At 42.6% G+C, this 15703-nt stretch overlaps 1 protein-coding gene across 3 annotated transcripts in view; it reads right to left on the bottom strand.

The window, feature by feature from the left end:
- Positions 1–15703, bottom strand: part of cntln (centlein, centrosomal protein) — a 126508-nt gene that overhangs the window by 11572 nt on the left and 99233 nt on the right. For all 3 annotated transcript variants that reach the window (XM_061770817.1, XM_061770818.1, XM_061770820.1), the window contains 2 exons: positions 11251–11448; positions 4739–4813 (listed from right to left, as the gene is read on the bottom strand). In XM_061770817.1, coding sequence (XP_061626801.1) covers positions 4739–4813; positions 11251–11448 — 273 coding nt within the window. The remainder of the gene's footprint in view (positions 1–4738; positions 4814–11250; positions 11449–15703) is intronic.

The following is a 15703-nucleotide window of genomic DNA, read 5'->3' as shown; positions in this document are numbered from 1 at the left end:
ACAAGAGGAGGCTACGCCAACAGACATCATCATCACCCAGCCAGTTAAGGACACTCGTCTTCTCCTCCTCATCTGTCTATTTCGGTCTTCCTCTGTGTCTTCGTATTTTTGGAAGTGGGGCTCCGCGGTGGGATGATATCACCATTAGGGCAGAGTGCTATTAGTGTCACGGGCAGGGTGACAGGCGGGGCGAGGCTACTTCACAGATGTTCTGCTCGGTGAGCTTTTCATAAGCAATGACAGGGAGGAGAAGAAGACATGCGGGTGTAGAGTGGTAGCTCACTTTTTTTCTTTGACAAGCAGGTCCTTACAACTGCTTGTTCTGCTTGTTCAGGGGACAAGGGTTAGACGGAGGGCTTAAGTGGGGTATATACACCTACACAGTCCTAATCGGGCCAAATTTGAGCATTTTCCCTCGCCCTGCTATCAAAGTCAGCAAAACCCTGATTATCGGATTTCTCTGAAAGATTATTCTGCGTGATTATCCTGTGGTCTGGGGTGTGGATTGTATTAAGAGAGATTCTCCCTCCCGGATCTGCTCGGAAAACAGCTGGAGCCGACAATCGTAAATGTTAGTTCAATATTTCCAACTGCAAATCCTGATGTGAGTTTGGCCAAGATTGTGACGTGAAACGGAAAAATATCCAATTAACGAGGTACACGCGTACCGAAAATCGGGCTGAGTTTAAACATTTTCCTTCCTTTGCGATCAAAGTCAGCAAAGGCCCGATTTAGTGATTAGCCTGTGATGTGGGGTGTGTTAAGAGTGATTTTCCCTTCCCGGTCTGTCAATGACCGTAAAGGCGCAATCCTCTGTCTTCTACGACGACTATTCATTCTTCTTTGAATTTTCCAGCAGTCCAGAAACCCCGTGGCACCGTTCTGCCTCTCAGAGGTCAGTTTTGGTACCACGTCAGCTTATGCATCGTTATGTGTATGTTGTACTGTGTTAGTCATCTACACCACACACTGTAAGAGCAATAAGCACACAATTGTCGATTTTATCCTCGTCACCAGTGGTGTCGCTCACATTCTAAAAATGGATTAAGATGTTCAAAATGGCTGTGTGTACAGTAAACCGCAGCTATTGATAGGGGAAAGGGACCGAGCCCTGCCGCAAATAGTCAAAACTCACAAGGAATTGTCACACCCCCAAAAGGGTTTGTAATTGCCTATAGGTGTCACAAGATGACAGCAAAAAACTACATTTTGTCTAAATGAAGCTCCTCAACTCAATTCAAGAGTACACTGGCACCAAGATGCCCCCAGATGGTACTAAAGTAAAACTGTTATTGCTTTGGCCTAAGCACAAAAAAGCGAATAGGTGAGTTTTTCAGAGAATAACAGAGGAAAGGTTCCCCCAAAAACTGCAAATAGGTGAATGCGCTAATGCCGAACCGCAAAAGAGCAAATAAAAAAAAAAACAACTATTTCCCTCGACAAAAACGGAGATGAGTGGAACAAGCCAGATTGAGAAGAGAGCTGAAAACTCCAAATAAATAAATAAGTAAAGAAAAGAGAACAAGATGGACTTGAAAGCAGCAAAAAAAAAAGTCTGCTGGAGGGGGGGTTGACTACAAGGGTCCCAGTGGTCCCCATAGGGACCCGGGGGCAAGTCTCAGGCTTGTCATACTCCGCTCCTCTCTTCCTTGCCACCACCCCTCCCCTCCATCACCCCTGTTCTGCCCACGGAAAACGTCGATAGCAGGCTGCCGGTGTCGAGGTCTCTAGTGAACACTAGCTCATTCTCCCGGCATCGACAGGCCTGCCAAATCAATATTTAGTTCCCCACTAACAAGCTGCCTCGGGGTCTGAGCCAGAGAGAGAGAGAATGAGAGAGAGAAATGTGGGACAGGGCAGGATGGCAGAGATAGACAGAGAACAGGGACTGAAAGCTGTCCACCTAGAAGGGAAAAACATGGATTCAAGTAGAGTGTCGAGTATGTGTGTTAGTGTGGGAGGGGGAGAGGAAGGTGGAAAGGTCAGAGGAAGATCTGGGGAACAACAGAACTGTGCCTGGTGTGTGTCGTGGTGCGGAGGCGACGCATGAGTGCCTGCGGCAGCCTCTGACAAGAACACTGACGAGAGAGACGCGCGCACACACACACACACACACACACACAGAAAGAGACATACACACACATATACAGAGATACACACACACACGCAGAGCTACACTCAATCAAACACATATCACAGCGAGCAGACGTTGACAGCGCTTCAGTACAGCTCCTGCAGAGCGCTCGCAGATGAGTGGCCGGAGTTTCTTTCTTTCGTTTTTTTTCCGGGGAAGATACAGCTGTTCCTCTCAGGCCCATGTCCACACAAGTACATGGATATTGTTCAATTATTTTGTTGGTTGTGAAAAGGCGAAAGAGTCAAATGCATGCCAAAGCAAGAGGTGGCGCTGTAACCCCTTACAGTGAGGCTTAGCGTGGGTTACCAGAGTCCCCCGGGCGAATCAACGATGACACCCTCTAACACATGGACTTGCAACACCTTCTGGGTCCACATATCCGATATTGAGCCTTTTTGACCCTTGGGGGCCACCGTAGTTCTTGGGCATGTCTGGCAGTGGAGATGTGAGCCAAAACAAGTTGACATGCCACATTATGTTTGCTGTTGTATACGACTCACAAATTAATTTGTTTCTGTGGAACCTATCCACAGCTATTTGCTGATAAACTCACCTATTGGTGTTTTTTGTGGTCTTTCTGAAATGCCCTTAGATGCCACAAGATGGTGCCAAAACCGTGTCTAATAGGAAAGTACCGTATTTTCACGACCATAGGGCGCACCGTATTAAAAGGGGCAGTCTCAGTTACGGGGCCTATTTCTGTATTTAACACATACATAAGGCACACCGTACTTTTGGGCGCAGGCATGGTAAAACATTTGCTCGCTTAAAACATACGGTAGCATGCATGCACGCTAAAACAATGTTTTTAAAAAGGCAGCGGGAGCAAAACTGAGTTCGGTTGTACTTTATTGAAGTATTTAACAATGTACTCACGTCAACAAAGTCCTCATCTTCTGTATCCGAAATGAACAGCTGGGCAAGTTCTCCAACAAACACGCCGTGTTCCCTCTCGTCATTGTCAGAGTCAGTCTCGTTGCCGGGGGGCTGTTCAGCAATGATGCCGGCTTTCGCGAAAGCTCGGACAACAGTCAAAGTAGGTACCTTAGCCCAAGCATCCACAATCCATTCACATAAGGTGGCGTAACTCGCCCGGCGTTGCCTCCCAGTCTTAGTTGCACTTGGTTTTTCACAGCGGCTGTGAGATGGGCGCGCATGGAGTCACAGATCAACAGGGATGGTGACGCGTGGAAAAAAAACATCCGGTCTCTTTATGTACACCTCACTCAGCCACTCTCTCATTTTCTCCTCGTCCATCCAGCCCTTTTGATTGGCCTAAACGATGACCTCGGCTGGAAACATTTCTTTAGGCAGCGTCTTCCTCTTAAAAATCACCATAGGTGGCAGTTTCTGTCCATTACCATGGCAACCAAGCACAACAGTAAAAGCCGACTTCTTATGCCCTGTTGTGCGTATCGCTACCGTGGTGGCCCCGTTCTTCTCTAAAGTGTGGTTCACCCGGATGTCTAAAGTTAGCGGCAACTCGTCCATGTTGGTGATGTGGTTGGGCTGGATGAGTTTGTCGGCGATCTTTTTACTGCAGTAGGAGCGTAAAATGGCCAGGTTTTCCTTGTAACCCGCCGTAAATTGCCGCCCCACAGTAGTCCTTGCCCGGATGGATAGATGGCGCCGTTTCATAAAACGAAAGCACCAAGACGGACCTCCTTGAAAATGTTCGATTTTCATTTCTTCTGCAAGCGTTATTGCCCTCAGTCGAATGGTGACGGTAGAGACGCTTCTCCCGGCTGTTCTATGCTCATTAATCCACCTCGCCTTGTTTCCGCGGAAACTCAGCTTCGTCTTCTTGACTTGGCAAAGCTCGTTTTCCTGCTTCCTCCACTTGCGAACCATGGATTCGTTGATCTTGAATTCTCTCGCGGCTGCTCGATTCCCATGTTCCTCCGCGTAACTAATAGCTTGCAGTTTAAACTGTGCTTCGTAAGCCGTGTCTCTTCGCAGGTGCCATTTTCGGGGGTCCTTAGCCAAACTGATGCACATACCGGAACTATATACCTACTGGGGGGGGTGCCTTTAGCGTCCTCTGTCACGTGCACCCTTCCCCCTTTACGTCCGCATGCTGTCCTCAGTCACGTCCGCCTTCCTCTATATAAGCAGCGTATTGGCGGGAAATGTTCCCAGTCAGTCAAGCGGAGCACTCATTAAAGTCACAACAACAACATTTAAAGATTTTGGAACTCGGTGCACACATAAGGCGCCCCGTCCATTTTGGAGAAAATTTAAGACTTTTAAGTGCGCTTTAGGGTCGTGAAAATACGGTAGTACATTGATGTTAAGGAAGCATGTTGAAGTCTGAGCAGTCTGACAAGATTTGTATGTTGGGGAGGACAATTCACCAACACAACAAAAAACACAATGGGCTAAAGAGATTAAGGTACACACTGTGATGTCATAAAAAAGAGACACGCCGAAAAATGCATTTAAAAAAATAATAAAAATTTAGGTCTGCGCAAAAATGTTGAAAACTTACACTTTGTGAAATTCCCGATTATCATTCAAATGCAATTCTTCATACACAGACTGTATTGAGGACTTTAAAATATCAACCTTATATGACGATCAATGGATAGAGATAAGACCAACCTTCTGCTGGAGGATGTGGTTTAGATGGTCCAGCCACTCCTGATCTTTGGGAAAACCTGAAAGGCTCTCTGTCCCCTGTAAAGATGGAGATGATATGTGCAATTAGTGACAGAAATAGCAAGGACCAAAATGAACCTTGATTTCCCTAAAAAGAACGGGCCACTATTTATCCAAACACTGGCTGGTACAAGAGTACCCAGGTCCGGACCTTGAGGACTCTCCCCGGAGACTCCGCAGACGCCAGTGAATGTTTACATCCTCCTCGTGCAAAACGACCCTACAGAGCGATAGCCTTGTAGTGGCTCATGAATACAGTCAAGAGTGACTGCACCACATGTCTCTGCCTCTTGACTTTGGACCAGGTGTTACTACTCGAAATGAGGCGACAAGCCGGGTACTGTCTCACTGTGATATGGCCAAGCGGAGGAGAAAGTGCGCGTCTGTGTGTGGTTGACCCAACGGTCATAAATCCTGTAAAGGCTGAGCCGACGCGGGCATGCAAACTTCATTTGTACTTTGATAGAGTCTGCTCCAGGCACTGGAAGATTACATAGTACTCATTGTAAGAGGATGTTAGCTTGACAGGAATTGAGTTTAGGGGTGCAACTAACGATTATTTAAATAACCGATTCATCTGTTGATTATTATTATTATTATTTTTTTTTACTAATGAATGGATTGAAAAAAACAAAAACAAATTTCCATTCCTTTATTCAAAAACAGGACATTATTTCAAATTGACATTGCGGAAAATGCACAAACATAAATTGATTTTTAATTCAGTAACTGGTTTGGTCCATAACATGCCAGAAAATAGGCTAAGATTTTGGTAATTGTGTTTCAAAGTAAAATAAGATTTTTGTAAATCTCTTAAGAAATAATAAATAAATAAATATAATTTGCAATATTAAGGTCTCTAAAATGATTAATCAATTATAAAAAATCATTGTTGATTAATTTGATAATCAATTAGTTGATTAATCATTGCACCTCTAATTGACTTTTTTTGTCTTGGAAAAAAAAAAGGCCTTTTTGTAGAACTTTTTGTAGAAAATCTGGTCAAAAAAATGCCTTCTAATTAGAGTAAAACGGTATAACTATTTCTCAACATAGCTTGTCTACCCTTTCGTCTTGTCTGCTGTGTCAAAATTCCTGTGATGTTTCAAACGGGGTCACTTGCCCTAAAAAACTATTAACTCTTAACTTAAATGGTGCAAGTAGAACTTAGAATTTTGTAAAATCAAAACGTTTGTCTTGACCGTCGTAATATTCGCATACCGCATACAGACTAACGTACATTTCTGGTACTAAACCTGTTGTGTAACAGACATTTGTGGTGTGTTTTCATGAGCTACAGTAGTTTGCTATAAAACAGTTTTTGAGAATTACTGTAACATGACACAGTTGCTCTCAGTAGGAACGTATTTTATGGTGTTGTGGACGTGTGCAAGGAATTGTGTGAATACTTATTAACAAGGCGCCCTATACACCTCACACACACACACACACACACACAGACACACACACACACAGGGTTTAACACTTATAGTAGATTAAGTGTGTGTTTATCCCTTGGCCTTTTATCAGCTTCCTGGAACAACAGGTGCGATCCGTTGCGATAACACCACGGATCGGGCTAATTTCAGTGTGTGTCTAATTAGTGGCTGGTGCTTATCGTAACTGAGAAGAGGGGGAGTGTGAGAAGGTGGTCTTCAAACATAAAAGGTGTCAGAGGTGATCTACATGCAGAACAATGCACTCATCCTCCACTCGACAGGCGATTACAAAGGCCTGGAGCTGCTTGCCCCTCGCTGAACTTTTGCTGCTTACGATGAAATGGACACATGCACAGAAGCAGCCTGATACATGAGAGGGAGATGAGGGCACATATCTATATACAGTATGTACGTTTCTATTGATCTTATGAGTCTTGCACGGGCGTTTCAATCTAAAAGGCCAACTTAGATGTTTGATTTTTATTGGCTATGAAGACCAATTAATATCACAAAAACTTTTGATGAGTTTATCGAGTAAAACAGCTCCAGGAAAAGATCAATGTAGCAGAAATAGCATTGCCAACTAAAATGTATCGATAGCAAACATGTTGCATTTGGAGAAGCAGGTGGACATTACACAAGGGCTAGAAGTATCTGCTCCTTTCACCAAGAAGGTTAAGTAATGCAGTGCTGCTGTGCGAAAGGTTCCCACAAATAACGTGCCTACTAAAGGATAGCAGCAGAATTGACTGCACTCCAACACTGGAGACCAGGGGAGGGACATACTGATGCATTACGTGTTGATACAGTTGGTCTCGATGTCCAAGTACAGCAATGTGTGGTTGAGCTTCTGCTGACGAGATAGCAATCCACACTATAGAACGATTATTTAAAAAAAATAATTGTTTTACCCTTGCCCATTTGAGAGTTTATCAGAAAAAAAGAAGATACTCCTTAGGTCTCTAATAATTTAACAGTGAGTATTATTTTCTTTTGCTGTCAAAGTCTCAAATGGGCGAAGTGTCCCAAAATGTCGGCGGTGGTCCTCCGTGCTAAGCCGCCACAATATGGGCGCCAGGACAATCCTCTATAATGAGAAAAATGCTTTCACAACCATAAATTCCAAAATAGTGGGGCGATCATTCTGATATTTTTAGAGGTTGTAATGGGCATAAATACAGAGGTCCACCAATTTTGGTGACGATTGATCGGAGTATTGTGACGTTAAGCTTTGTTCTCTATATAGAGCGTATGGAAAGGAGTCTCCAAAAGGTCACCAATGAAATCGAACAACTTAAATTTCACCATGACTCCCCGGTGGCTAGTCTCCAGGAGACTCCGGGAGATGACGTTTTTTTTTTTTTTTTTTTTCTGAAGCCATCTAATGTCAAAATCTGATGGCCACTTCAAAGATTCGACAAGGATAAGGAAACACTAATACATCGACTCCACAATCTTGTATCTTGATCAAACTCCTGAGAAATTCGACCAGACTGGAACCAATTATCGTAGACAGAAGCGTGATGCTAAATTACAAAGGTTTTTAGCCTAACGTGGACAGAGGATGGCGTGAAATGTTTGCTGACCATTTTAAAGATTCGCCATAAAAAACGGTGTGCAAGGGACAGTTAATCGTGCTAAGTATAATACTGCTATTGTTGGCAAAAATATTGTGATAATATCCTATTGTAAATTCCTCCGCGATTTCAACCGTTACTGGTGACCACCTGTCAAGAAACAAACGCTGAGGAAATAAGAGGGATTTTTGGAACCACGGACGGTGATGAGTGGGACATTTTGTTCCCCTTACATCTCCTGGGTGGAGCTGAGCTGCGAGGGGATGAAATTGGTTTCAAGTGTGAGTAAGTGCCGGGCGCGCCCACTCCCATCTTCTGATAGAGGAAGAGGAGGAGGACGTCTCAAGGGACTTGAGGTTTATTGCAACATGGATTTGCTAATTGATGACACTGTTGGGTGTGATCTATGGCGGTGAGAAGAGTTGGGCAGCTTGACAGGGATGAGGAAGAGTTGAAAAGAAGTAATTTGTGCTTTCTATTAAAATGTACAGTCCAACTACAATCCAGGTCCATGTTAACCTATAAAAGACTCATTGGCAAGACCCCACCCTATCTACGGTCTCTGCTCACCATGCATACTACCACCTGCACTGTCTGTTGTAGCAGTTTTATTTATCCCCTCGTTCCCGAAGTCTTTTTAATTTTCTGCCCCAAATAACTAGAATAGTTTGCAACAAAGAATAAAACTCACCTCATTTATTCCAATATCATTGTTCAAAAAGTTAGTGAGTAACACTGCACCTGTTTTTAGCCTGTTATAAACCTTTAATTCATCATGTGCTATGATAATTTAATGTATTATGTCAATATGCAACTTTATTCTATCCATCCATTCTCTTATCCTCACGAGGGTCGCAGGTGCGCTGGAGCTTATCCCAGCTGACTTTCGGTGAGAGTACGGGGTACACCCTGAACTGGTCGCCAGCCAATCGCAGGGCACATAGAATACAGACAAGCAACCATTCACTCACAATCACACCTATCTTCAATTAACCTACCATGCATGTTTTTGTAATGTGGGTGGAAAGCAGAGTACCCGGAGAAAACCAAAGCAGGCACAGGGCGAACATGCAAACTCCACACAGGAAGGCTGGAGCCCAGATTTGAACCCACGACCACTGAACTGTGATGTGATGCGGATGTGATAAGCAGTCATCCACCGTGCTTCCCTGTAACTATATTATGTAAATATATAACTACCATACTGTACAGTTTGTTTTATTTGTATTTTGCTCTGCTGTCTGCAGCCAGGTCAGCGTTGCAAATGAGAATAGGCTCTTAATTGCCTTACCAAAAATTATTTATTACATACGACAACATTTTGCACAGATTTTTTTTGCACAGAATTATGGAAGGTGGCACACATGATTTGCTTTCTCGGGCCTCAAGAAATGATGTTGTGGACCAGATCTGGCCGCCGGGCCTTGAGTTTGACACATATGTGTCAGATGCTGGCTTTATGAAAGGTGGTATAATACCTTTGGTACGAATATTTGTGAGTAAAATACGGGGTATGGAAAATGAATGAATGAATGAATGTTACGGGAGTGCAGCGTGGTGATCAGCGCGTCTCTGCCTCACAGTTCTGAGGTTCTGGGTTCGAATCTCAGCTTCTGGCCTTCATGTGTGGAGTTTGCATGTTCTCCCTGTGCTCGCGTGCGTTTTCTCCAGGTACTTCGGATACCTCCTGCATCCCCAAAATATACATGCATGCATGTTCATTGAAGACACTAAATTGTCCATAGGTGTGAATGTGACTGTATATGATTGTTTTTTTTTGTGTCTATGTACCCTGTGATTGGCTGGCAAGTAGTCCAGGGTGCATCCCAACTCTCATCCAAAGTCAGATGAGTGAGGCTCCAGCTCATGCACGGCCCTAATGAGGACGAGCGCGACAGAAAATAGATGGATGTTCTTCATAAAAGTGTGCTTTGTGTTCAGCCTTGCCCACGTTTGCTTATCCATCAATAACACGAAGTTGACCAGGAGCGAAGTACCGCAGAGAGGCTAAACAACAGAAATGAACTCAGAACTTTTTTCCACACCGACGCCAATCGACTGTTTTGACTCCCAGAGGATAGGCTGAGGTTACTGCGTTCATTTAGTCTCAGTCGACAAATACAATGCCTAAAAGCAACAAGTCAATCGCTCCATCTTTGCCCAGCAAAAGCTTACGGAAACTTTAGCACATTTACAATTGTTACAGTGTGATGAGTTATAGAAGAAGAAGAAGAAGAATCATCTTTTTATTGTCATGAACATGCATGCATGTTACTTGATCTACACCAGCAGTTTCCAAATGACGGCTTTTTTTTTAGCGGCCCGTGGCATATACTAAAATTAACAATTGACACGGCCTGTGTCATTTACATGTTTGGGTGCAACACCCCTGACTACTACTGCCAGTACTACTAGCATTAGTACTAATACCAGTAATAAAGTGATGCCAGGAGATACGAGTGACCAGACTTTGGAGTTTTTCGAGATACGAGCTATCATTCGGCCGTTTTTTGTTTTTTTGCTTTGACTTGAAAGCGCAAACTTGACATATGATTGCTGTATGGTGGCAGTAAACTCAATTCAACTCATTTCACAATAAGCAGCAGTTTAGCAAACATCTACGTCTATCTGTAAAGCTCTTAATCACAAGAAAGTCTCAAAGGGTTTCACAGGGCCACAGTTAGTTGACATCTCCCAGGTGAACTTTACTGCCAAACTAAACACAAGACAAAAAGAATTACACGTTTACACGTTGAGAATTAAAAACAAGGTGTAAAACGTTGATTTAAACGGCCCCTGCTACCTTACTGCTAACATAAATGGACAATGCCATTCATATGCTAACGGTTAACATCATAATCGGGGGTTCTACAACCCTTTAATCAACAGGTATTTAAACAAAAGGTGGAACGGAAAATGCACACAGACAATAGTTACAGGTATATATTCTTGATACTAATAACCAATATTACAGCATCTGGCTGAGTCACTTACTGTACAGAAGTATTAGGAGAAGAAATCTATCTTCTTTCAGTCTGGATGAAGATAACGTTTCGGCATTATGATTTCCATCAACAAAAAAATAATTCTGTCACCCTATATCCTGGCCACACTAGAAATTTGTCAGACTCATCCAGTGAGAATTATCATTATTCCAATAAAGCAAGTTTTGCCTATTCACCTCTCCATGAGTGGAGGAAACAAATTGAAATGTGTTTTCGTAAAATCGTAGTCATGTAGTGCATATTATACAAATAAAAACAGTTATTAAACATTTTTTTTACGATTTTATGGAACCTAATTGCTGAGCATACAGTATCTTTAGGATTTAGCATGTTACCTTTAATTTTTCTGTATGCGGCCTTTGTAAGAAAAAGTTTGGATACCCCTGATCGATATACTCGTATTAAACGAACGTCTCTTCGTCCCTCTGCCTCACCTGGTCCGAGTCCATGATGTCGGCCAGATCGTTCTCGGACATATTGAGGATGGAGGCGGCGATGGACTTGGCTTTAATCATGGATTTGGCTGATGGGCCGCCCTTCGCCGCAATAGCGTTGGCCTGCCTTAACCTCCTCCTCTTCATCAGCTGCTGTTTGACCTCATGCACGTCTAACAGCATTTCACTGGCCACGGCCTGCAGGGGCGAGAAGGAATATAAGTAAGAAGAACATGACGAAACGGAGACGGAGAAAAAGCGTGAGGGACGGCCGTGCCCTGGCAGATGAATAAATGAAATTGATCAAGCATGCGCCAGAGCGGCTTAGTGCATTATGGAGAAATATTGAGTTTGACACACACAGATTCTCTCCGGTTTTTGCCGCACGCTCCCTTGAAGGAATAAGGTCCTGAGGGTGTGTTGCCCCGTCGATTGAAAAGCTGCGGGAACGCGGCTTTGATATCGAATGCACCTCAAGTTTTTGCTAAAATCTCCACAGACAGAGAATCATTCATCAGAGGCAGAACAGGCAAACGGGGGCCCGTGAAAGATACAGCCATTCATTTATTTATTTGCTTTCTGAAGGTCTCGCGGCACAACAGGGCTGCATAACACTGTTAATAATTAAGCTTGCGAGGGGCCGCTTGAAAATGGTGCCCGGGTGGATGGCAAAGCGAGGTGAGCAAAGGCCCGGGATGGCGCGGCTGTCGGGGCGCTAAATGGGAACGTGTGTGCTAAATACGGAGAGACAATTAAATGTTAAAACTGCCACTGTACACGAGCAAGTCAATAAAGCAAACTCCCCTTTGCTTCATTTTGCGCTTATTGATCGAGGCAATAATCTTCCGTATCATTCCCCTGCAAGCTTGCTGAAAAGCTGACCTTGGAATAGATGGTCAGACAAGGGGAGCTAGGGATGACTCCGGCTCTCATTGCACACAAACAAATAAACAAAAAGAACTGTACAACTTGCTCTCGGAGCAAGGGACGGGGGTAAAATGTACAAGCACAAAAGCTTGATGAAGATTTTTCAAGCAGGCAACATCTATTGCGCTCGTAATTGTACACTGGTGGCGTTCATAAAGCTTGTGGTGATGTTGGGTTTAGTCTGCTAGCAGGAATAAATACATACATAGAATCAGAGTTAGGATGTGATGTAATTTAAATGATTACAAACAAATATCATACTGATTGAAATAGTGGAAAAACACAGCAATATATAAAAACACAGTAAAGTGTGCTCTTTTACTTTTTTTTCCTAGTTTATCTTCACTTAGGTACCATGAAAGATGGCTGTTAAAACAGCATAAGGCAAGGGCATCCAAAGTCTGGCCTAGTGGCCATTTGCGGCAAGATTTTTATTGACCCCCACAAAGTTTAATATTCAAATTAAACCTGGCTCGCCTCACAAGGTTCGAAGAAAAAGCTAAAATCTTGAAAGAGAGCACACTTTTTTTTCTTCAAATAAATAATTAGTTGAATGTTACAAGAATCACACATTTTATATATATATATATATATATATATACATATATATATACACACACACACACACACAGAGGTGGGTAGTAACACGCTACATTTACTCCATTACATTTACTCAAGTAACATTTTCGATAAACTGTACTTGTCAGAGTACTTTAAATGCACTGTACTTTTTACTTTTACTTGAGTATTTGTGTGTAGAAGGATCGATACTTTTACTCCGTTACAATGATCAACATGCCGTTCGCTACTTTTATTTATTCATTCTTGCATGTGCGCGACTATTTTTAGACTCCACCTTCGACTTTCGCATAGGGCGCCCGTTGCGCCAATCAAACGGGATCATCGATGTCATTTGACTCCAATGCACCAATCAGACGACACAAGGCAGCCAATCAAAATGACTCAATTTTGGGGGGAAAAACAGCCCCGTGTCTGTGTTTATTTTATAGATTCCAAAAAACAACAGCTTTATCATGCAGCTCTTAAATTGTGACTGCCCAAACCTGGATATTTCAGCCCACTTCTAACTTGAGAAAACACCTTGCGGTAAATTGCAGATGTTTCTATTGTTGTTTTGGCAGTGGATATAGCAAAATTAGCACTATCCCTATGGTGTCGCACATAACTCTGTTCAGCAAACAGCTTCTTCATTAAGTCATTTAAGCGAATAAAGCAAATAATGTTTCTGTAGGGCCCAATGCATGTGTTGTTGTTTTTTGGGCAGTTTAAAATGTAAATGGTGGCAGGTGTGTCGACTCCCATATATTATTTTTTTATTTGATGTTTTTGATCTGATTGAAGTTACTCTTTTTTCATTGAGTACTTTCTTACGCTTAAGTACATATTTGGATGACTACTTTTTACTTTTACTTGAGTCATATTATTCAAATGTAACAGATCTCGAGTAAAATATTTGGCTACTCTACCTACCTCTCTCTCTCTGTGTGTGTATATATCTAAAAAAGTTTCATGAAAATTTGTCATACTTTTTCAAATTTTAAATTGTAAATACATTTCAATGTTCCAAGATATTAATATTTTAAATAAAAAAACATACTAAAATATTGTTTCTTTTTTTCTTTAAACATGTTAACTGCTTAACATATGTTGACTCTCAGCATACTGAAATGGTTTTTAGCATGTTTCATAAACACAAGGTGATGTGGCCCCCCTCTTACTTCCATTTTTCGGTATGCGGCCCTCAGTAGAAAACATTGGACAGGCAGGATCCCTGGCTGACAATTAATACATTTTTCACCAAGATTGACAGTTTAACTGAAGTCCAGATTAATTCTATTCTTCAAAAAATAATCCAGCATCCAACAACAGATTGTGTTCGACCTTCCGCTGCAAGCAGAATATGGCTAACTCATAACCGCCGTCCATTTGATCTGATAAATGACTGCCGCTCGAGCTGGTTTTGGTGATAAAAGATTGCGTTTAGAATTCACTGTCACTAGTCGAGGGTTACATTTAATTGAACTAAACCCTGCATGTGGAATAATCCGGAAAGGAGATTAAGAAAATAATTCATCAGCTGTTCTGAGCTGTGTGAGTAACTATTGAACACACACACACACACACACGCACACGCAGTGTAAGTGTGGTATATGTGTGTGGTGCGTACATGATTGAGTCTGGGCGTTTGTTGAGAACTTTTAGCCGGGCTAGTCGCACAATCGCTATAGCCAGAGGGCCAATTTAGACGAGGCATGGATTAAGGCGTAGCGATAGGGATCAAATGAGCAGCTAAAAAAGACATCTTCAATAATAACTAGCTCATTCTGAACCACGTCTCTCTCTTTCACACACACGGTCAAAAAGGACCGTTCACGAGCACACGAAGCGTCGCAGAAAATGATCTACGTTCAGTTGATTTCCGAAAAATGTACTCTAGTAAGAACATTAGGCCTACCACAGATAAAGTTTTGACAGATTCTATTCACTTAAAGCCAATTCTACTTGTACTCTATAAGAAAGACAATAATGTGAAACTTATTTTGCACTTGGCCACTGCATACAGGCGACTTTTTAGCAGTTTTAACAGCCTGAGGCGTGCACAGGGGCCAAAAGGGTTTGCGAGCCCTCAGTAGAAAAAAACAAAACAAACAAACTGCATACACATTCAGCAACAACAGGCTCAAAAAGACACTGAGACAACACACGTATATACACACACACACACACACACACACATGCACAGCCCCTCCAGTTGTGATCAATACACGACAAGAGTAAATCTCCTCCGGACGTAAGGCAGCCCAATCAAAGGGATCGCTGTTCTTATAGGGGATCACAGGAGCCAGGGGCAGACAAACAATCATGTGAATCCTGAACAACACCAACGAGATGGCCCCGCCCGCCTGAGGTTATGGGAAAATGGAGGGAAGAAGCAACGGAAGCATCGACTCTATATCAATACATCTTTTGCTTCGGTGTATTGAAATAATGCATCTTTTGTTCATAGGAGATATGCGCAATAGAGCTGGCCCATCCCATGATTTTATGTGGCCCGCAAAAGCAAATCATGTGTCAACCTCCATGATTGTGGCTACAATCTGTGCCTAAATTTCAAATTGTCATATGTAATAATTAATAATGAGATATTGCAAGCATTTTTGTTACCAAATCTCTTTTTACAGTAATTTCAACAATAGCTGAACAAGCTATTATCCTGAACCTCCGATTTCAAAACTAGTTTTCCATCAAGCTGATCTGTATATGCAATACTATGATGAGGCAAACATATTTATGGTTGCAATCATAATTGCCCTCTGAGCGAACCTGTAACTACGATGTGGCCCGCGACAAAAATGAGTTTGACATGCCTGGTCTACTAGGTGAAAGACTGACCACAGTAACAAAGTGTCAGCCTCTGTGGTATGGGTCCTTCCAAATTGGCATTCCACAGATTCATGGTTAACTACCTCACTTCTGACACAACGTTTTGAACTCTGATGAGAAG

The sequence above is a fragment of the Phyllopteryx taeniolatus genome, chromosome 4, assembly GCF_024500385.1.
Source record: "Phyllopteryx taeniolatus isolate TA_2022b chromosome 4, UOR_Ptae_1.2, whole genome shotgun sequence".
In the NCBI taxonomy this organism is placed as follows: Eukaryota; Metazoa; Chordata; class Actinopteri; order Syngnathiformes; family Syngnathidae; genus Phyllopteryx; species Phyllopteryx taeniolatus.
Note: the sequence above shows the minus strand (reverse complement) of the source record. Positions and strands in the feature narration are given on the sequence as shown.